The 22,714-nt window shown below is 43.9% G+C and overlaps 1 protein-coding gene across 3 annotated transcripts in view; it reads right to left on the bottom strand.

Moving 5' to 3' along the window:
* The window catches only part of pnpla6 (patatin-like phospholipase domain containing 6), a 148,087-nt gene that overhangs the window by 70,426 nt on the left and 54,947 nt on the right, over positions 1-22,714 (bottom strand). For all 3 annotated transcript variants that reach the window (XM_048617875.1, XM_048617876.1, XM_048617874.1), the window contains 7 exons: positions 20,538-20,714; positions 19,006-19,083; positions 14,007-14,212; positions 10,726-10,857; positions 6,927-7,050; positions 5,912-6,025; positions 650-725 (listed from right to left, as the gene is read on the bottom strand). In XM_048617875.1, the coding sequence (XP_048473832.1) occupies positions 650-725; positions 5,912-6,025; positions 6,927-7,050; positions 10,726-10,857; positions 14,007-14,212; positions 19,006-19,083; positions 20,538-20,714 (907 nt within the window). The remainder of the gene's footprint in view (positions 1-649; positions 726-5,911; positions 6,026-6,926; positions 7,051-10,725; positions 10,858-14,006; positions 14,213-19,005; positions 19,084-20,537; positions 20,715-22,714) is intronic.

The following is a 22,714-nucleotide window of genomic DNA, read 5'->3' as shown; positions in this document are numbered from 1 at the left end:
ACCTAACCAGCCATATTCACACCCATGAAGAAGTGAGAAAAACTGCTGCAGTACCTGTGGTATAGAGACACCCAAAGAGTGCTATCTGGGAAGGAGTTCCAAGACTTTAACTTATTGACAATGAAGGTATGGTGGCATTGTTCCAGGTCAGCAGGTTGCATAACATGGAGGGGAACTTTTAAGTGGTAGTATTCCTAGGTATTAGCTGTTTGCTCTCCTTCCAGGTGGTAGACACCCCAGGTTTGTAAGAATGTTACCAGACCCACAGATGGATTTACCCGAGGCCCACCTCTATTCCACATAGAAGACTTTATTATTCAAGAGTCTATAACTATATCTCAATTATCTGTTGCCGGTCTATATTTTATTCGAACTGTCCCGATTGGCAGGACTTTGCACATTCAAACGTTTGTGTGCATGCAGACCGAGCGTCTGAAGACACCAATATATCACAGCACAAAAGACAAAATACTGCTCACTGTCCTGGACAGGCGCATGTTTAACATTAGCTATACCTGCTGGCTCTCAGCAGGGATCAGACAGACATACTGCACCTGCTCTTACTTTTCAAGGTGGTTGCTGAGATGGGAGGAGGATATGAGCATTTGAAGTCCGACTCAGTTCAGAATCCCATGGCTAAGTGTCCTACCTGGAAATGTCCCGTGCACCTGCTGCAGGTTACCCAGGATCTTCTGACCCAGAAGGTGAATCAACCGAGTGACTACCTATAATACATAAACAATTTGACAAAATAGTTAAAAAGCATTACCATCAAAACATAAACATATGATATGGCAGGATATTCAGCCCCTTGAAGCTGATTCACCTTTTCATACAACTGTGATTCATCTGATAGCAACCTCAAATCCACATTCCCGCCTACTCTTGATAACCTCTGACTGCCTTGTTAGTCTTAAGATCTACCTACGTTAGCCTCAAAATTATTCAATGAACCTGTTCTGCTGCTCCCTGGGGAGGACAGTTCCAAAGACTCGTGATCCTTAGGAAACAATTCTCACCTCCACCTTAATGGGACTAGTTTAGTTTGGGATTATGATCAGCATAGACTGGTTGGACTGAAGGGCCTGTTTCCATGCTGTATGACTCTAACACTCTTAAATGGGAGACCCCTTATTTTTAAACTATGTCTCTTGTTCTCATCTCCTTTACAAGGGGAGACATCCTCTCTCAGCATCTACTCTGTTAAGTCCACTCGGAATTTTGAATGCTTCAATGAGATCGTCTCTCATTCTTCTAATCTCCAACAGATACAGGTCCAGCCTGTCCAAAATTTCCTCATAAGATAAACTCCACCATTGCCGGAAATCAGTTGAATGAACGCTCTCCAAACTGCTTTTATCACATTTACATCCTTTCTTGAACAAGGGGATCAAAGCTGTACACAGTACCCCAGATGTGGCCTCACCACAACACAACTGCAGCAAAATATCCCTACTTTATATTCCCTTCACCTTTCAACAAATGGCAACGTTTTATTTGCCTTCCTATTCACAGATGGTACGCATTTACGTGTCCGTGATAAAAGATTCCCAAGTGGGACAGAAGAGATTCAAATCAAGTTACAAAAAACAAAATACTGTGGTTGCTAGAGATTCTGAAATAAAAGCAGAAAGGGCTAGAGAAACGCAGAAAGTCTAAGTTTCCCCAGCACTGAATATTTTTGAAATTGAACTATTGCTGAGCTAAGTATCATTTTGAAGCCACCCCAACCACGAAGGGACCCTGTTTATCTCTTCCCCACCCCAAGGATGATAGTCACTAATGACTTACAAACCATTATCCCTTACTGTCTGATCAGGAGGCATCAGTGTTTCCTTTTAGGAAACATAATTCATCATCAAGTATGAATTAATTGCTACTATCTCCCTGAACAGAGCACAGATAAACACCAACCAAAAATAACAACAGTCCCACTGGGGGACACTCCAAGTTTCTGACAGCTGTTCATCTTTCTGCAACTCAGATCATGTTGGACACCAATCCCAGGACATTTTAGCACAGATTCTGACACCAAGCCTCCAGGGAAATTCTTCAAGAGACTCTTGCTCATTATCTTGGATTTTCCTCACTATCTGCACGATCAACATTCATAAAGGTATAACACAGAAAAAGGCCTTTCAACCCACTGCGTCCAAACCAGTCAACAACCATCACCTAACCATTCGAATCCCATTTTCCAGCACTTGGTTTGCAGCCTTGTCTATCTTGGCATCGCAAGTACACATCTAGATATTTCTTAAACATTATGAGAGTCCCTGCCTCTACCACCGTTACTGGCAGTGTGTTCCAGATTCTCATTGCTAACTGTAGATGTAGATTCCAGACCTGCACACGATACTCTACCTGTGACCTAACCAACATTTTATACAGTTCCAGCATAAGCTCCCTGCTCTTAAATTCTATGCCTCGGCAATAAAGGCAAGTACAATGTGACAAGACTGTGCCTTTAATAGAGGTGCTCTGTGTGTTGCTCTTGCTGTGGGGTGTTGTCACAGCGCTGTCGAAATGTCTCCTTCCGAAAATTGAGTAAAGTTATGCCCATTGTTCTTTTTTTTGTATTTTAACCATGTTGTAAGAATGAAATGTGTTTTGATTCAAGCGTAGTAATGGACGAATCAAATCACATGTGGGACACATTACACTTGCCTTTAATTAAGTACGAAAGTTAGGGTCAAGGCTATCTCACTGGTGGGGTTGGGAAAGGGAGAAAGAGAAAAAGAGAGAGAGAGAAAGAGAGAGAGAAAGAGAGAGAGAAAGAGAGAGAGAAAGAGAGAGAGAAAGAGAGAGAGAAAGAGAGAGAGAAAGAGAGTGAGAAAGAGAGTATCTGATGTTGTCCATAACAATATCATATGCCTTCTTAACAACTTTATCCACCTGTTCCGATACCTTAAGGGACTGGCGTACATGCACGCCAAGATTCCTCTGGTCCTCAGTGTTTTCAGGAGTCCTATCATTCATCATATATTCCCTGACTCATTCGTCCTGCCCAAGTGCATTATCTCACATTTATCTAGATTGAATTCCATTTGTAACTGATCAGTCTGTCTGATCAGCCATCTAAGAATTCTGCTCCCTCCAAGCCTTTCACACAATGATGAATCCAGTTAATGTTGGGCAAGTAGATGGCCCCATCTATCACTACCCTTTTTTTCAAAATTCATTCACGGGATGAGGGCATCGCTGGCCAGGCAGCATATATTGCCCATCCCCAATTGCCCAGAGAGCATTTAAAAGTCAACCACATTGCTGTGGGTCTGGAGTCATATGTAGGCCAGACCAGGTAAGAATGACAGTTTCCTTCCCTAACGGACATTAGTGAATCAGATGGGTTTTTCCAACAATTGACAATGGATTCACGGTCATCATTAGATTCTTGATTCCAGATATTTTATTGAATTAAAATTTCACAATCTGCCATGGTGGGATACGAACCTGGGTCCCCAGAACATTATCTGAGTCTCTGGATTAATAGTCCAGCGATAAGACCACTAGGCCATCGCCTCTCCATCCTATTACTTGGTTGCTTCTTTGAAATTTGCCTACATATCTGCTATTCTATTCTTCTCGGATTGTTTGGGTGTCTCAACAATGTCATTACCCCTGTTTGGTTTTTAAGTTCTACTCATATGGCTTCATTTGAGGAGTCCTTTAAAATATCATCCCTACAACAAACAGCAAAATGTAAATTTACCTTAAATATTCAGGGAGTTCACATCTAATACTGAGCACCAAATTCATTAATTGCCAAATTATTTCAGCTTCATATTCAAATGTTTCCCTTAAAATTGCATTCTTCATTTCCTTGTGCATGTTTCTGCCTTTTGCCAAGAACTCAACCCAGGTTTAAGGTGAGAGGGGAAAGATTCAAAAGGGACCCGAGGGACAACGCTTTCACACAGAGGGTGCTGCGTGCATGGAACGAGTTGCTACAGGAAGTGGTGGAGACTGGTACAATTACAACATTTAAAAGGCATCTGGATGGGTACATGAATAGAAAGGGTTCAGAGGGATATGGGCCAAATGCTGGCAAAAATGGGCTAGATTAATTTAGAATATCTGGTCGGCATGGATCAGTTGGACCCAAGGATCAGTTTTCGTGCTGTGTAACTATGACTCTATGAGTCTATGTCTTGCGCCTGGATCTCATGTGTGGACTGAAAAATACCTAGGAATTATCCATGGACTTGGCTAATTGGAAACAACCTTACTCTCCAATGGAACTTCGCTGGTGAAAAATAATGAGAAGTCAGAACTCCCTTTCACTTCACTGCAGACCCAGGACTTGAATATGAACCAGCATTTGAGACAGGCATCCAGACTGTGTACCAACAAAAGGTTGAGAGCTCTGAAAAGCAATATCACTGCACAAGAGCCCCACCAGCAAATCCTGAGTTTATCAACATGATTGGGACTTCAGCACACAAGGCAAAATGGCTCGTTTAATACAATCACAGCACGTTTCAGGAACGCAGAGAACAAAAACTGACACTTTTCTTATTAAGGGATCAGATACTTCTGTTTTTTGGAATTATCAAATGGAAGTTGGGCTATTGTAACATGAAATAACAGGAGAGTTTTGCAACTTAAAAGCAAGTGTTAGATTTTGTGGAGCTGATCAATAAAACTTGCTTTTTGAAGGAAGGAGAATGAGACTAAGTGGCACAAAGAATGTTTCGAGTCAAGGAAATTCTGCCTGACAACAGACCTCTGATTGCATCTCAACCAAAGTGTTAAAAAGCTATAACTGCCAGCGTAGCCGCACTGGAGAAAAGTATCCAGAGCCTGCAGATAGAAAGCATCGCTCTCTCTCTCTCGGTCTCTCTCTTCCTGTTCAGGGTAAAAGATACAGGCTTAAATTAAGTAACTGTAAAACAGAGTCCACCTGATCAACTGACGAATTGAAGAATAACCACCAAAAACAAGATAATGGAGTAGACTGTTAAATATTTCTCTTTTTTGAGGGTCTCCCACCCGGTGTTCTCTCTAATTTTCTCACTGGCTGTGCAGACCTCAAGGTCAGTGAATGGCAAGAACTTCCAGAAGTCAATGCTGCGATTGGCGTGCTGATGTTAATTGCTGTGCATGGAACCTTGGAGCTTTGGGAGTGGGATAAATTCCCCAAGTATGGTGTTGCACTTTCCAACATACTTTTTTTTAAAACTTAGTTCCTTTTGCAGCTTTAAACAGAAATGGAGTAAAAACCATGTAATAGGTTTCTCCAAGTAGAGTGAAATCCAGCCTACTCCATTCCAATTGCTTCACAGGTCCATAAAACAACAAATACAAGTGCCAGTGACAACCACTGTTATCAGGAGATACCCTGGTAGCGTTTGTAATCACTTGTGAAAAGGAATCAAAACATCAGCCTGCACTTAATTCCTCAGTGGAGAGGAGCAACCAAATAAATTCATCCAGGGTTCCTTCAACAATACATTCCAAACACACGACTACTATCATCTAGAAGGACAAGGGCTGCAGGCACATGGGAACAACATGTTCCTCTCCAAGACACACAACCACCCTGACTTGGAAATATATCACTGTCCCTTTGCTGTCACTGGGTTAAAATCCTGGAACTTCCTTTCTAATAGCACTGTGGGACTGCAGCAGTCAAGAAGTCAGCTCACCAACACCTTCTCTAAGGCAATTAGGGAGGGGCAATAAATGCTGGCCTAGCTGGTGATACCTATATCCCGTAAACAAATTAAAAATATCTACCCTCTGGCTACGTTCTGGATTATTTTACCACTATTTTAAAACAGCACTTCAAGTAGCCACACACAAGTGAGATGAGAGAATATTTAGAAATCTCCTAAATGAAGCGAGATGGGATGCATACTTTGAAGCGTCAGATCATGCAGAGAAGGCCAACCTGGACTTGGCAACCAACCTGAGGATACCTTCTCTTGATATTATTCAGTGTTCCCTCGGGTAACTTGGCCAGTTCAGAGTCACGAACTGCATGCATTGTAGTGGCGCGGGGCTGGTGAGTTAGGGCTTCAACCTGAAATGGAAAGAAAAATAAAATTAAAGGTAAGGCAACTTACAAATGGATGGAAAATGACAGGCAAGGAACAGACCATCCATCCACCCAGTCTTTCGCAGTACAACTGCAATTGCCTCATGAATCACAAGAGGCACACTTCAGAACATAAATGTTAACTGTTTCACTGGGGTTTTGACAGTCTGAGTGTTATGTCAGTCCAGATACAACTGGTTTGTCTAAACCAAATAGATTTGTCAAAATGGTGTTCAGACCATCATTCAGTAGTGCAGGTGAAGGAAATATGAATGGTTTTGTACCAGCTAGCCCACAATAAAGAGACATTTGTCCTTATTAATTGGCCATTCACTTTACTTCTCAAAGGGCTAATATATTGCCCATCAAATTCAAACCTCATCCAAACTTGTTTCTTTCATTAATAACTCAGAATTTTCCAGTCAATTTATATTCATGAGGTAGCTGAACCTTCTTCCTGGTCAGGATCAATGTGCGAACAGGAGGTTGGGGCAGAGTGCTGTGATAGGGTTTCAATTTCTTGAGTTAGAAGTGCCCTCAATCTACTGCTCTCACATGGATTTGGTGACACACGCACACAGGGCTGAAAGTGAATGGATGGGTGGAAGACAACAAAACTAATGCAGGAGATATTCTGTCAGCCACTGAGCACTGGCTCAAGCAGAAATCAGTCCAATTGCTCGTTATTCAGCCAGAGGTGCTAAGAAGCAAATGATTATTTATTAAATGAATCAGATTTTGGCAATCCTGGTTCACACGGCCACTTTTTCTTTACAGGAACAGACTGAGACCATCTGACTACTGTGGTTATGACTGGTATTTTCACTCCCCTCAGCAAACGAGAATGCAGACAATCTTTTAACAGCATGGGAAGAGAACTAATTACCACTCCAATCAGATCTCCACGTCCATATTCTCCTACAAGTTCTTTCTTGCCGTTAGCCTTGCGGATCACAGACCTCAGTCGTCCATTCAGGACGATATAGGTACAGTCTGATCGGTCAGCCTGCCTGCAAATTGAAACAAAGATGCTAGAGAGAATCAGACAGCTAGAGGGCCACCAGGCAGCCAGTGAGCACAAAGATAACTTCATCTGATTAACCAGGAATGCGAAAAGAACACCGATGGCTGTTGTTCACACTCGCAGAATGAAATCTGTCAAACTTCTGCGCAGAGACAGTTATAACACCATGATCACTACAAACAATATGCTGGTACCTCTCGCTAATAATCTTTGATTATTTTCTTCTGCAAGTGAAAGGGAGCTTTTTAAAATCAGCAACTCTCAAATAAATGGGATCTGTAGACTTAGGGAAGTGCAGTGAGACATTCAAGGGAGGCCACAAAAGAACGCTACACCATCCAAGGCTGTGGTAACACCCTTTTGAGTGCACGACTGAAAATACTTTTGATCATCCGGACCTGGAATAAAGCTGTGGTCCCACTTACTGGCAGTGTCCCAGTGCGAGAAATGCTGCATAGCAGACAGTGTATTAGTGATGTTCCAGCACAGTCAAACTGGTAAACTGCAAAGGAGACAGCAAAGAAAACCTCGAGACACTCAGGATCTGTGAAGTGAGTGGGTGGGAGATGACCGGGGCTGGGGGGGGGGGATGCAAGGAATGGAACCAGTGCTCCCCATAAGCCTTTCTGAAGAAGGGTCTAGGCCCGAAACGTCAGCCTTCCTGCTCCTCTGATGCTGCTTGGCCTGCTGTGTTCATCCAGCTCTACACCTTGTTATCTCAGATTCTCCAGCATCTGCAGTTCCTACTATCTCTGAAACAATTTTAACCCCACTGTGAAGCCTCTTCTAAGGATGCCTACCCTGAAGAAGTTACCCTCCTCCGTCCGGAAAAACCTCAGTGGATCTCTCTCCCACTGCAACTCTCTCGTAATCTCTTCGACCTTGGAACTACTCAACCACGTCCTGAAGCAAACCAGGTACTTCAGCCACATTGCCTTTCTTAGTACCTGCCTACGGAACCAGATCATCCCCAATGGACTACAGTCCACATTCAGGCCTTCCCAATTTGGCCCCAACCGTGACAATGTCTACATTCAGAACACTGAGATCCTTCAGAAGCGTTCCTCCCATTTCTGAAGGGGGGTCTAGGCCCGAAACATCAGGCTTTCTGCTCCTCTGATGTTGCTTGGCCTGCTGTGTTCATCCAGCTCTACACCTTGTTATCTCAGATTGTCCAGCATCTGCAGTTCCTACTATCTCTCCCGATAAGCCCTATTGTTTGAGAACCACACACTGTTTTAAATCACTAAAGTGGTCCCATAACAATGGATGAATTCAATAGCCACTGTCTCTAACGGTCATTCTAGGGCCTTAATTCACTGATGACTGAAATGGAAGGAGAAAAACTGATGACACAGCAACCAGATTAGATTCCTGCAGAGAAAACTGAACAAATTACAGAATTGTTACGGTGCAGGAGGCAAGCATTCAGTCCATTGTGCCTGCACCAATTCCCTGAGCATATTAGCCGAGTGCTAATCTCCCGCCTTTTTCCTCAAACTCTTCACTTTGTTATTTAAGTGGGAACAATCTATTGCACTCCGGAATGCCTCAATTAAACCCGCCTCCTAAATACTCACAGTTTATTGAGCAAATATGGATTGCTAGGCAGGAAGAGTTGACTTTTAACATTGAGGTCAGAGAAGACAGTGCACTTAAAGAAGGACAATAAGCAGTACATTCACTTTCATCAGGGAGACAGCAAACAACTTTTGAAATGCAATGTTTTGAAATGATATTTCCTGTCTTTTTAGTGGTGTCAGTTCCAGAGTTGGTAATGGCAAACTGCAACAGTTGAAGAGGGTATCTCACTACCAAATTCGGTACAACTGGGATGGACAATAAATGCTGGCTTAGCCAGCAACATCCACATCTTTTGAAGGGATCAAACTCCTCCATAACAATCTATGGAATATGCAGAGCTACATATGTACTGGATTTGTACAATATATACAATGTTGGAGAAGAATCAATACCTTTATATCATTTTTAATTGAATTACTAAGATCTTGGAGTCAGAGAGTCATTCGATCCAACCAGTCCATGCTGACCATAATCCCAAACTAAACTGGCCCCACCTGCCTATGCTTGGACTGTATCCTTCCAAACATTTCTTATTCATGGACTTATCCAAATGTCTTTTAAACACTGTAACGGTACCTACATCCACCACTTCCTCTGGCAGTTCAATTTACATATAATCCACACTGTGTTAAAAAAAATTGCCCCTTATGTCTTTTTTAAATCTTTCTCCTCTCACTTTAAATATATACCCTCTAGTCTTGAAATCCCCCAAGCTCGGGAAAAGACACATGCCATTTAATTTATCTATAACCTCCATATTTTTATAAATCTCTAAAGGTCACCCTCAACCTCCTACGCTCCAGTGAAAGGAGTCCCAGCCTATCCATCCTCTCTTTATAATTCAAACCCTTCGGTCCCTATATCATCCTGGTTAATCTTTTCTGAACTCTCTCCAAGTTAATAATATCCTTCCTATAACAGGGTGACCAGAACTGGACTCAGTATTCCAGAAGAGGCCTCACCAATGTCCCATACAACCTCAATATGATGTCCCATCTCCTATACTCAAAAGTCTGAGCAATGAAGGCAAGCGCACTAAACATCTTCTTAACCACCCGTCTATATTTCAATTTTAATTAATCTTAATTTCCTTCACAATCTGTACTCTGCATTCAGAAGCTATATGCCCTGCTAGATTTAGTTGGAGATAGGGGTGTAGGGTTGTAGCAATGATGCCCTCATTCTCTAATCAGGTTATGCTGTGTTCTAGGAGCACTGCACTGTTCACTTGTCTAGAGTGGAATAGTTCACAGATGGAGTTGTTGATGCAAATAGCATTGATGCATCCAAGCCCACGAAGGAGCAGGGAATGGAGGAATAGGGTTAGATGAAATGATTGGAGGAAGATCATGAGGATCAGCTTTGATAGAGGTTTTCAAAATCATGAGTGGGCTGAACGCAGTATATAATCGGGAGAAACTGTCCAACTTGTAAAAGGAACAAAAACGAGACAGTACAGATTGAAAATTATGTATAGAAGAAGCAAGGACAATGTGAGAAAGAAACGTTTTCACACAATGCGTAATTAGGGCATGGAATGACTGACTGGAATGTGGAGGAGGAAGGCTCAACAGAGTCATTCAAAGCAGCATTGGATGATTATTTGGACAGAAATATGGTGTAAAGATATGTGGACAAGGCAAAAGGTTGGCACTCAGTAATGATGCTTGGCTGAAGAGCCAGTGCAGACACGAATCAACTGAATGGCCTCCATCTGTGTTATAATAATTCTGGAATTGTGTGTTGTGGACCGAAAATACTGGAACAAGTAGCTGGGCTGAACGGCCAGTGTTGTGCAATAAATTGCACCACCAGCTGTTGCTATTAAACAGTATCTAACAAGGCCATGTATTATGTAGATTAAAATGGTTAATTGTTTTCTTGTGACCAGCATGGACACAATGGGCTGAAGGGCTTTTTTCTGGGTAGTAGATCTCTATGATGTTGAAGATCAAGTGCCATTAGTTAAATTGACAACAAAATTGAGCCCTTCAGCAGCTCACTGACGAAATTTACTTTCAAAATTATGCTAGAAGAAGCTCGAAACTGTGCATACAAATCGTCAGCATTGGCTTACCTATAGAGGGCACGGCCTGCTTCTACTGCCATCCAGTCAATTGCAAAGTCCATTTGCCGTACAAATGGAGACATTCTGACAGCCACATTATGTGCAGCACTGAGCACCACGTTAGGCTGTTCGCGCATTATTCTGCAAAATGAACACAAGGTTTAACAAAAACATCAAACTCTGTAGCACTCGCTGCCAACACCGCTCAGTATCCAATGCAGTCAGCCTCATTTCTCGACATTGGAAATTATGTGACTTCTATACAGAGCGCAAAGTCACAAGCAGATGTGCAGACAGTCACTTCGACAACTGCAGATCACCACAATGACTCATTCACCCAATAAACTCCTGAATGCTGCCTCAGACATTGCTGTAATTTAGGAACATTACCCTTTGCAGCAGAACAGTATATCAGCCTGAACTAAAGAATGGAGTTTATTTATTTGTGGGATGAGGGCATTGCTGGGTAGGCCCATCCCCAATTGCCAAGAGGGAAGCTGAAGAGTCAACTGGCTGCGGGTCTGGAGTTACATGTAGGCCAGACCAGGCAAGGATGGCAGTTTCCTTACCTAAGGAACTTCAGTGAACCAGATGGGTTTTTCCTGACAATCAACAATTGCTTCATGATCATCATTAGACTCTTAATTCCAGATTTTCATGGAGTTCAAATTTAGCCATCTGCCAAGGTGGAATTCGAACCCAGGTCCATAGGATATTAACTGGGTCTCTGGATTTACCGTCTAGCGATAATACCACTCAGCCATTGCCTCCCCTGATGGGCCATTTCACACAGGGAAGAGAAACGGGGGGGGAAAACAGATTAATAGGAAGAATTAAGAGACTATTCAGGCGGGTGGTAAAGGCAGAGCTGCTAGTGGTGGGATTGAGAATTGAGATGGGAATATGGAGGAAACCAGAATCAAATGAATGGACATTTTGGCAACAACAACAGGTAAGGAGGGGAAAGGATGAGTTGGAAGATGACAAGGTTAGAGGGATGAAAATGTTAACATGGACTGGGAAGTCCTGGAGATCAACGAGGGATTGGTGATGGATAAATCAGAGCACACCCGAGAGGCCCTTCTTCTGCATATAACCTCAGTGGCCTGAAATGCATCTCATCTCTCTGATTTAAGATACTGACATCATTACTCTCATTTTAAACCTGTGGGTGAATTATAACAGTTATTCCCAAACTGCTTCCACTTCCATTTTAAAGGCCCAGTCTTCGCCAGAGTGAAAGTTTGGGGTAGGAGACTTGTTTTGAGTGGAGGGTAGGGGAGAGAGGGGGTAGAGTACAACAGGAAGTTGATGAAAAGACAGCATTTCTCCAAACAGAAACCTGCCTATTCGTGGACATCTTTTGCACCAGCAGTTGGGTCTCCGAGTTGTTCATTAGGCTAAGTCCACCAACATAAATGTTTAAAGGGGCCTCGCAGCTGTCAGATGTCGGTTCTAGTTCCTCTGCAAGTATTGCTTCCTTAGAGCTCATCACCCCACGACCACATCTCCCAACCGCAGCTGCAGGTTTGTGATGCAGAGTTTGGGAGACACTGAATTATGATTTAGAGTCATATAGCAGGGAGACAGACCCTTCGGTCCAACTTTTTCACGCCGACCAATTTCAACAGCTACACCAAAATTATCAATCTCGTCAAGCACAGAGAGAACTTCAGGTGTTTGGACAGACAATGACAATTTCAGTTGCTCTCCCTTAGCCTGCTGAATATGAATGTAGGGTTAGGAGGAGCAAACCATTGAGCCTGTTCGGTCATTCAATAAGGTCATGGCTGATCTGATCTGATCACTCCACATTCCCACCTCTCCCTGAAAAATTTTCACCCCTTTGCTTAGCAAAGTATCAAGTCCTACCTATCCTGAAAGCAGATTTTAAACTTTTCAATAAAATAAAGGACAATAGTTATGCAGAGGTTGGAAAATACTTCCACTTAAATCCTATTTGGTAAAAAGAACAGATCAGTTTAGCAACTGCTCCCATCAGCAGCAACAATACAGCAGTAAGCAGGCTGTTTATCAATGCTGCACATGTGCACTAGTGTACGTAAGATTAGAGCTCATCATTCATCCTACATACATAGGAGGGAAAATATACCCACACACCCCAGCCTTTAAAGAAAGAGGTTCAGGGACAGAGGTATAAACGTGGCACTAATGCACTGGTCAGATTACTTGCATTCAAACTGATGCACCAGGAATGCTTCACACTGGAGGAGAATTGGGAGGTCATCTGCATATTTTACGTTAAGGAGCTGCATGTATAACAACATAGGAGGAAACTACTTCACAAGCTGTGAAACATCTCCGGCAGAGTCACAAGGACTAGCTATTGCAATCAGCTGCATTGAAAGGTTAGTCAAGCATCTCTGTCCGTGGCAGGGGCTGGGGGGGACCGGTGGTGGGATGGTAATGCCGTTAAACTAATAATCCCCGAAATTGATGTGGAGGACATGAGCTCAAATTCCACTGTGTCATCTGATCTGGTGGAATTAAAATGCATTGAGAAAATTATAAACCTAGTGGTGAAAATGAAACCATTGTTGACTGACACAAAAGCTCCACTGGATCATGAATGCTCTTTCGGGAAGATGTCCTTTCTTGGTCTAGCCAACATATGACTTTAGACCCACAACAATGTGGATGACTCTTAAATACCTTCTAAAACAGCTTAACGGCAATTACAGATGGGAGCTCGGGGCCTTTATTTAAAACACTTGAGGCTTCCATATTCAATGCAGCCAGCCTCGAGGCAGGCATTATCCCAGAATCAATCCCTGAGGCTGGAACACCCACAACAAGGCTGTCCAGCTGACAACGCACACACTTCCTTCAACTTGCATCAAAGCTAAGTGCACAACAGCACGTGGTGAAGAAGGGGTGGCATGATGGCTCAGTGGCTGGCACTGCTGCCTCAAAGAGCCAGGGACCCAGGGTCGATTCTACACTTGGGAGATTGGCTGTGTGGAGTTTGCACATTTGCTCCATGTCAGCTCCGGTTCCCTCCCACAGTCCAAAGTTGTGCAGGTTGAGTGAATCGGCAATGCTAAATTGCCCAGTGTCTAAGGATGTGTAGGCTAGGTGGATTAGCCATGGGAAATGCAGGGGTGGATCTGGCTGGGATGATCTTCGGAGGGTTAAAGTGGACTCGATGTGCCAAATGGCCTGGTGCCATGCTGTAGGGGTTCTATGATTATTAAGGAAGTTTCGCATTTGCACAAACCCTGCACAAAGCTCAGCACATAAAACAGAGACAAATACCTGCCAATACTCACTCATAGAAATCCGATTTGGAGATCTTAAGGAAAACGCAGTCACGGTTTGCTTTGACAGTGAAGATCAGTGGCTCACCAGTCAGGACAGCAAGCTGGCCCACCATTTCTCCAGGGTGAGTCACAAATAGGCACACATCGTCCTCCTTGTCAATCATTCGCTGGTAAACATGCAGGTAGCCCGACAGCACAAAATGTAAACTGACATCCTGCATTCAGGAGAGATGACAACACATTTCACCTTGCTGCCAGCATGGGCATTATCATACAGTATAGCTGGGCACTCTGCAGGTTTCATTTTACAGTCAACAGAATGACAGCTATCGTGCTGACAAACTCCTTCACTTTTATGCACAATTATCCCAATTATGCACAACCGGTCAACAATTCGGGAGTCTGAATTAAAATGTGTGCAGCTTGGCAACCATCCCTACAAGGTAGTGCAGGAATCCCCTGTGATCGCTCCCCTGAAAAACAGTTATACCGTTTTGGATACTGTTGAGGGGAATGGCCTCTCAGGGGAAAGCAGCAGCCAAACTCATTGCACCATGGTTGTTCCTGCAGCAGAGGGGAAGAGGCAAAATGTCTGTCAGGGCAATAGTTATAGGGGACTCAGTTCTAAGGGGAATAGACAGGCGTTTCTGTGGCCGCAAGTGAGACTCCAGGATGTTATGTTGCCTCCCTGGTGTTAGGGTCAAGGATGTCTCGCAGGGGGTACAGGACATTCTGGAGGGGGAGGGTGAACAGCCAGTGGTTGTAGTACACATCGGTACAAACAATAAGGTAAGAAAAGGGATGAGGTCCTGAAAGCAGAATACAGGGAGCTAGGAAGAAAGTTAAGAAATCGGACCTCAAAGGTAGTGATCTTAAGATTGCTACCGGTGCCACGGGCTAGTCAGAGGAGAAATGACAGGATATATTGGATGAATACGTGGCTGAAAAAATGGTGCCAGGGGGAGGGTTTCAGATTCCTGGGGCATTGGGACCGGTTCTGGGGGAGGTGGGACCTGTACAAATTGGATGGGTTACACCTGGGCAGGACTGGGACTGATGCCCTGGGGGGCGGGGTTTGCTAGAGCGGTTGGGAAGGGTTTAAACTAATATGCCAGGGGAATGGGAATCTATCTAAGGAGTTAGAGGAGGAGGGAGCAAGGGCAAAAACAAAAATTAGAAAAGGGAATAAGAAAAGTGACAGGCAGGGAAACCAAGGACAAGATTCAAATAGAGCTATTGAGAAAAATAAGGAGGGGACAAACACTGTTAAAAGGACAAGCTTAAAGGCTTTGTGTCTTAATGCGCAGAGCATTGGCATTAAGTGGATGAACTAATCGTGCAGATAGATGTAAATGGGTACAATATAATCGGGATTAGGGAGACATGGCTGCAGGGTGACCAGGGATAGGAACTGAATGTCCCAGGGTATTCAGTATTTAGGAAGCACAGGCAATAAAGAAAAAGGTGGTGGAGCGGCATTTTTGGTTAAAGCGGAAATTAACACAATAGTGAGAAAGGATATTAGCTCTGACAAGGTGGAATCTGTATGGGTCGAGTTGAGAAATACTGTGGGGCAAAAAAAAATCAGTGGGTGTCATATACAGATCCCCAAACTGCAGTGGTGATGTTGGGAATGGCATTAAATAGGAAATTAGAGATGCATGTGATAAGGGAATATCGGTGATCATGGGTGATTTTCATCTGTACATAGGTTGGGCAAATCAAATTAGCCACAATGCCGTAGAGGAGGAATTCTTGCAATGTATACAGGATGGTTTTCTTGAACAATATATGCAGGAACCGACTAGAGAACAGGCCATCCTCGACTGGGCGCTGTGTAATGAGAAGGGAATCATTGCCAATCGAGCTGTACGAGACCCCTTGGGGATGAGCGACCATAACATGATAGAACTTTTTTTTAATCAAGATGGAGAGTGAGGTAGTTGATTCGGAGACTAGGGTGCTGAACCTTAATAAAGGAAACTATGAAGATGAGGGGTGATTTGGCCTTGATAGATTGGTGAGAGCTAAATAAAGGGATGACTGTGGATGGGCAATGGCAAACGTTCAAGGAACACATGGGGAACTGCAACAACTGTTCATTCCTGTCTGGCACAAAAGCAAAATGGGTAAGAGGGCCAAGTCCATGGCTTACAAAGGAAATTAGAGATAGTATCTGATCCAAGGAAGAAGTTTACAGATTGGCCAAGAAAAGTAATATGTCTGAGGATTGGGAGCAGTTTAGAATTCAGAAAAGAAGGACCAAGAGATTGATTAAGATAGGGAAAATACAGTATGAAAGTGAACTTGCAGGGAACATAAAGATCGACACACAGAGTTTCTAACGGTACGTGATGAGAAAGAGATTGGTGAAGACAAATGTAGGTTCTGTTCAGACAGAAACGGGGGAATGTATAATAGGGGACAAAGAAATAGCTGAGGAACTGAATACGTAGTTTGGTTCGGTCTTCACAAAAGAGGATACAAATCAGATACCAGAAATGTTGGAGAACGCAAGATTTCGTGAAGAAAGAATTGAGGGAGATCAATATTAGTAGAGAAATGGTGCTGGGAAAATTGATGGGATTGAAGGTGGATAAATCCCCAAGGCCTGATAACCTACATCCAAGAGTACTTAAGGAAGTGGCTCGAGAAATATTGGATGCATTGATGGTCATCTGTAGCCTCTGGAACAGTCCCTGCAGATTGGAGGGTAGCTGATGTCACTCCAATATTCAAAAAGGGAGGTAGAGAGAAAACAGGAAATTATAGACTAGTGAGCCTAACATCAGTAGTGGGGAAAATTCTCGAATCATTTATCAAGGACTTTATAGCAGAGCACTTAGAAAGCAGTGGCAGGATCAGACAAACTCAGGATGGATTTATGAAGGGGAAATCATGCTTGACAAATCTGCTGGAATTCTATGAAGATGTAACTAGTAGAGCTGACAAGGGGGAGCCAGTCGATGAGAGATATTTGGACTTTCGGAAAGCATTTGACAAAGTCCTGTGTAAGTGATTATTGTGCAAAATTAAAACACATGGGATTAGGGGAAATGTATGGAGGTGGATAGAAAACTGGTTGGCAGAGAGGAAACAAAGGGTAGGAATTAATGGGTCCTTTCCAAATTGGCAGGCGGTAACTAGTGGGGTGCCGCAGGGATCAATGCTGGGACCCCAGCTATTCACAACATATATTAATGATTTGGGTGAGGGAACAAAACGTAACATCTCTAAGATTGCAGATGATACCAAGTTGGGTGGGAGGGTGAACTGTGGCGAGGATTCAGGATCCTTCAGCATGATCTGGACGGGTTGGGTAAGTGGGCAAAACAACGGCAGATGCAGTATAATTTGGATAAATGTATAGTTATTCACTTTGGAAGCAAAAACAAGATGACAGATTGCTACCCAAATGGCTGTAAGTTGGGAGAGGGGAGTGTGCAACGGGACCTGGGTGTCCTTGTGCACCAGTCGCTGAAAGTAAGCATGCAGGTGCAGCAGGCGGTAAAGAAGGCAAAAGGTATGTTGGCCTTCATTGCGAGAGGTTTCCAGTACAGGAGCAGGGTTGTGTTGTTGCAGTTATACAGGGCCTTGGTGAGGCCACACCTAGAATATTGTGCGCAGTTTTGGTCTCCTTTTGTGAGGAAGGACATTCTTGTTCTCTCGGGAGTACAATGAAGGTTAATCAGGCTGATTCTGAGGAAGGGTCGCCGGATCCAAAACATTAACTCTGTTTTTTCCTTTACAGATGCTGCCGGACCTGTTGGGCATTTCCAGCAACTTTGTTTTTGTTCCTGATTCTGGGGATAGCAGGAGTGACATATGAGGAGAGATGGACTAGGTTGGGATTGTTTTCGCTAGAGTTCAGATGAATGAGGGGGAATCTCAGAGACTTAGAAAATTCTAACAGTTCTGGACAGGGTAGATGTTCCCGATGGTGGGTGTGTCCAGAACCAAGGGTCACAGTAGGAGGATTCGGAGTAGACGATTTAGGACGGAGATGAGGAGACATTTCTTCACCCAAAGAGTGGTGAGCCTGTGGAATTCATTATCACAGGAAGTAGTTGATGCCAGAACATTGAATGTATTCAAGAGGCGGCTAGATACAGCACTTGGAGCAAATGGGATCAAAGGTTATGGGGAGAAAGCAGAATTAGGCTATTGAGTTGGACGATCAGCCACGATCGTGAAGAATGGTGGAGCAGGCTCGAAGGGCTGAATGGCCTTCTCCTGCTCCTATCTTCTGTGTTTCTATGCCACTAGACTAGCACGTCAGATGGCCAGGTTAATGTTCTGTGGGCATGTATTCAGATCCAACCAAGGCAGCTAGTGAAATTTAAATTCAAATAATAAAATCAGGATATGAAAGATAGTCTCAGTGATTGTGACCATGACAACTACTACCAATTGTTGTGTAAAAGCCTGACCACTTCACTAAGGTCCTTTAAAGGAAGGAAATCTGCAGTTCTTATCTGGTCTGACCCAAATGGGACTCCAATTTACAATTAACTGTCCTCTGAAAGGCACTTACTTCAAAAGCAATTAAGGATCGGCAACAAGTACAGACTTTGCAGCAACACCCACATCCCACAGAACAATTAGGGGTGGTGGGCGTTCAAGTCCCATCTCAGATACGTGACTGCATTATTGGTGGAATGCTGCAGACGTGCTACTTTTCAATCAACACATTATACTCAGGCCTCACATGCACTCTTAAGTAAAAGAGCCCAGAACACACTTTCAATAAAAAGCAGGGGCTATCTCCCAAACTATTTACCCTCAAAGAAAAAAAACTCATTTGTCTTGTTGCCGGTGTGGGATCTTGCTGTGCACAAGTTGGCTGTTATGTTTACTACATCACAACAGAGAATAAATTATAAAAATATTTCATTGGGGACAAAGTGCTTCTGTGATGCTCCATAGCTGTGAATGCTGTTCACCCAATCTCTGCCAATGGAATCACTGACTCAGCATTGTAGATGTTCTGGCACGCAACTGTACCTACCTGGTCTCCCTGACGGGCCAGTACACTTCCAGGTTTGGCATAGTGCAAGGTGACGCGGTTGTTAAGAAGAGATGGATCCTAGGGGAAATGGACAGGAAATCATTAAACGCAAAGGTTTAGACCGAGGTCAGCATTAGAGAAAATCAGAAGTCACACGACACCAGGTTATAGTCCAACAGGTTTATTTGGAATCACATAAGCTTTCAGAGCACAGCCCCTTCGTCAGGCGCAGTATGGTTCCAAATAAAGCTGTTGGGCTATAACCTGATGTCGTGTGACTTCTGACTTTGTCCACCCCAGTCCAACACCGGCACCTCCACATCATGGCTAGCATTAGAGAGGATCTAGCTGCGTGTTCACTACAGCTTCAGGTTACCGTGAAGGACTCCTTTCCTCTCCCCTCATCGGAGCGTGATGATCCTCAGGTTAAATCACCATCAGTTACCTTTCTCTAATGAGACAACAGTCCTATGGTTCAATAGGGCTATGGCGGCTTTACCAAGGGCAGCAATTGCACAGGATGAGTAGCAGGGTTGAGATACAGGGTGATACAGTGTAGGAAAAGACAAGAAGACTGTAAGACATAGAAGTGGGTCACTAAGCCCATTGAGTCTGCTCCACTACTCAATGAGGTCATGGCTGATCTGATAATTGTCAACTCCACTTTCCTGCCTTTTCCCCATAAAAATCTGTCCATCTCAGCCTTGATAATACTTCACCATCCAGCCCTGACAGCTCTACGTCGTAAAGAATTCCTCAGATTCACCACCATCAGTGAAGCAATTTCTCCTCATCCGTCTCAAATGGGCAAGCCCTTGGGATGGCCAGGCTCAGTGGTTCACTGGTATCAACCTACACACAAAAGCCTGACCTTTCTGAGTCAAAAGGGCAACTGGAATGAGAGACGAATAGTCTGCAAGTGCAAGCCGAGAAAAGGATCAATGCAGGCTTGTGGCATTAAAAGCATGAGAAACCTTTGACTTGTTGTTGCACAAGTACTAACAGCCATTGGGTCAATTGGAGATGTAGCTGGGTAGAGCCAAGCATAGGCACCTCACATGTGAAAACGGACCATGAGCTTGACTGTCAGAACACAAATCAAAAGCATGTAATGACAAGGCAGGCAAGAACGGAACCATAGGTACACCAGAGGAGGCAACATAGAGGAATCGTTTGAGGAGCTAAAACATGAATAGCAGCAATCAGAGGTTGGTTACAGCAGGAAAGGTGTTTCAAGCTGTTAAGTTTCTGCTGGCTCTCCACAGGAGCATTTCCATTCTCTAGACCCCTTCCCCATAAGCCTGCAAACTGTTTCCCTTCAGATTATTATCCAATTCTGCTCTTAAGGTTTCAACTGATTCTGCCTAAATCAATGAAGCTCATCAATATCCTTGCAACAGTCGATAATACTTCAAAGTTTTCTGTATCTGCATGACAGTGATGACATTGAATGGTGGAGCAAACTCAAATGGGCCAAATGACTTACTCCTGTACCTACGTCTTATGGTCAGTAAGAAGTAATAGATCTCCACCTCAATACGCAGTAGTTTCAGGAGCTCCTGCTTCGCCTCCTCGAAAATAGTTCCCACATGCTTGATCTGAGGCGCTCCATAGACTTCATCTGTGTCGTCCTCAGTATAAAGATACACACATGACGGATGTTCCTCGACTGTCACAGACTTGCGCTCCCTGGTCTCTTGTGGTGCAGACTGAAACAGAAAGACATTAACCTTAACATTTCATTCATTACCCCTCGCACCAACGGTTTTCCCTTTCCTTCAGGGCCTCTCAGAGGGTTCAACATTCCCTGCAAACCGCTCTCCGCCCATGATCAGAGCTCACTGCGAGCAACCTTAGAATGGCCTGGTTGTTCACTACTCAATGTTTATGTGCAATGAGAAAGCAACAACAACAACTGCTTCCCCCTCTCCAACCCCAAACAAAGCTCCCGTGACCCACAAGGACACTGGAAGGCTCAGTAGTTTCACTACTTTTGCAACACTGAGCAATTAGCTCAAAATGAAAATGGGCTGGCACTTGGAACATGTCAGTTCTGTAAATGCTGAAGTGTGGTTGACAATCTGTCTGCCAACAATGGTGTTTATCCAATGTACAGGTGAACTGCAGGGACCAGGACAGCAGCTGAGGCACTGGACTTGGCCTTCAAAGTCTCAGATCACACAGAAAATAGAATCAGCTCTTCAGCAACCTTTACTGCAAATGCACATGGGCAGACATATGAGACCAACTCGGTCTAGGGTGGGATGCAGCCTGTCAATTTCAAGGCTGTTTCATAAATAATAACTCCTTAGATGAAATACCAGAGAACAAAATATACTAAGAAAGGCGAATGGAAGCCTGGCATTTACTGCAAACAGACTGGATTATAAATGTAAAGAAGTGTTGTAACAATTATATAAGGCATTGGTGAGACCATGCCTGGAATATTGTGTCCTGTTTTGGTCTCCTTACTGGAGTAAGGATGTGCTAGTACTGGAGGCAGTTCAGAGGAGGTTCACCAGGTTGATTCCAGGGATGAAAGGGCTCTGGTACAAGGAACAGTTAAAGAGCTTGGGCTTGTATTTGTTGGAGTTCAGAAGAATGAGAGGGGATCTGATTAAGATATGGAGAACACTAAAAGGGATTCATAAGGTGGATGCTGAACAGATACTCCCCCTTGTGGGACAGTCTTGAACAAGAGGTCATAGGTATAGAGTGAGAGGAACGAGGTTCAAAACTGAGATGAGGGGAAACTACTTCTCTCAAAGGGTTGGGAAACTGTGAAACTGATTGCCTCAGAGTGCAGTGAAGGCAGAATCAATCAGCAGACAAGTTTAGAGATAGTAGGAACTGCAGATGTTGGAGAATCCTAGACAACAAGGTGCAGGGCTGGATGAACACAGCAGGCCAAGCAGCATCATAGGAGCAGAGAGGCTGACGTTTCGGGCCTAGACCCTTCAAGAATTATGTTTCTGACGAAAAGAAGGATAAAAGGCTGTGGGGAGCAGTCAGTAAAGTGGAGTTGAGACCAGGTTAAAATCAGCCATGATCGTGTTCAATAGCGAAGCAAGCTCAAAGGGCTGAATTGCCTACTCCCACTCCTAATTCCTATGTTCCTAACTATTGTGTATGAAACCAGGGGAGGCAATGGCCTAGTGGTATTATTGCTGGACTGTTAATCCAAAGACCCAGGTATGTTCTGGAGACCTGGGTTCAAATCCCACCACGGCAGATAGTGGAATTTGAATTCAATAAATATCTGGAATTAAGAATCTAAAGATGACTGTGAATCCATTGCCAATTGTCAGAAAAACCCATCTGGCTCACTAACATCCTTTAGGGAAGCGATCTGGCCTACATGTGACTCCAGACTCTGGACTGCCTTCTGGGCACATAGGGATGGGCAATAAATTCTGTGAATGAATAAAGGAAAAAAAAATCCCAGCTAAAACGGCAGAGCATGCTCAGCTTGCCTGGATGAGTGCAACTGCAACAACAGTCAAGAAGCTCAACACCTTCCAAAATAATTACAGAGATAGTAGGAACTGTTGATGCTGGAGAATCTGAGACAACAAGGTGTAGAGCTGGATGAACACAGCAGGCCAAGCAGCATCAGAGGAGCAGGAAGGCTGACGTTTCGGGCCTAGACCCTTCTTCAGGGGTAGGGGTAGGGGTAGGGGTAGGGGTAGGGGTAGGGGTGGGGGTGGGG

This window comes from Rhincodon typus, chromosome 38, assembly GCF_021869965.1.
Source record: "Rhincodon typus isolate 14 chromosome 38, sRhiTyp1.1, whole genome shotgun sequence".
Lineage (NCBI taxonomy): Eukaryota > Metazoa > Chordata > Chondrichthyes > Orectolobiformes > Rhincodontidae > Rhincodon > Rhincodon typus.
Note: the sequence above shows the minus strand (reverse complement) of the source record. Positions and strands in the feature narration are given on the sequence as shown.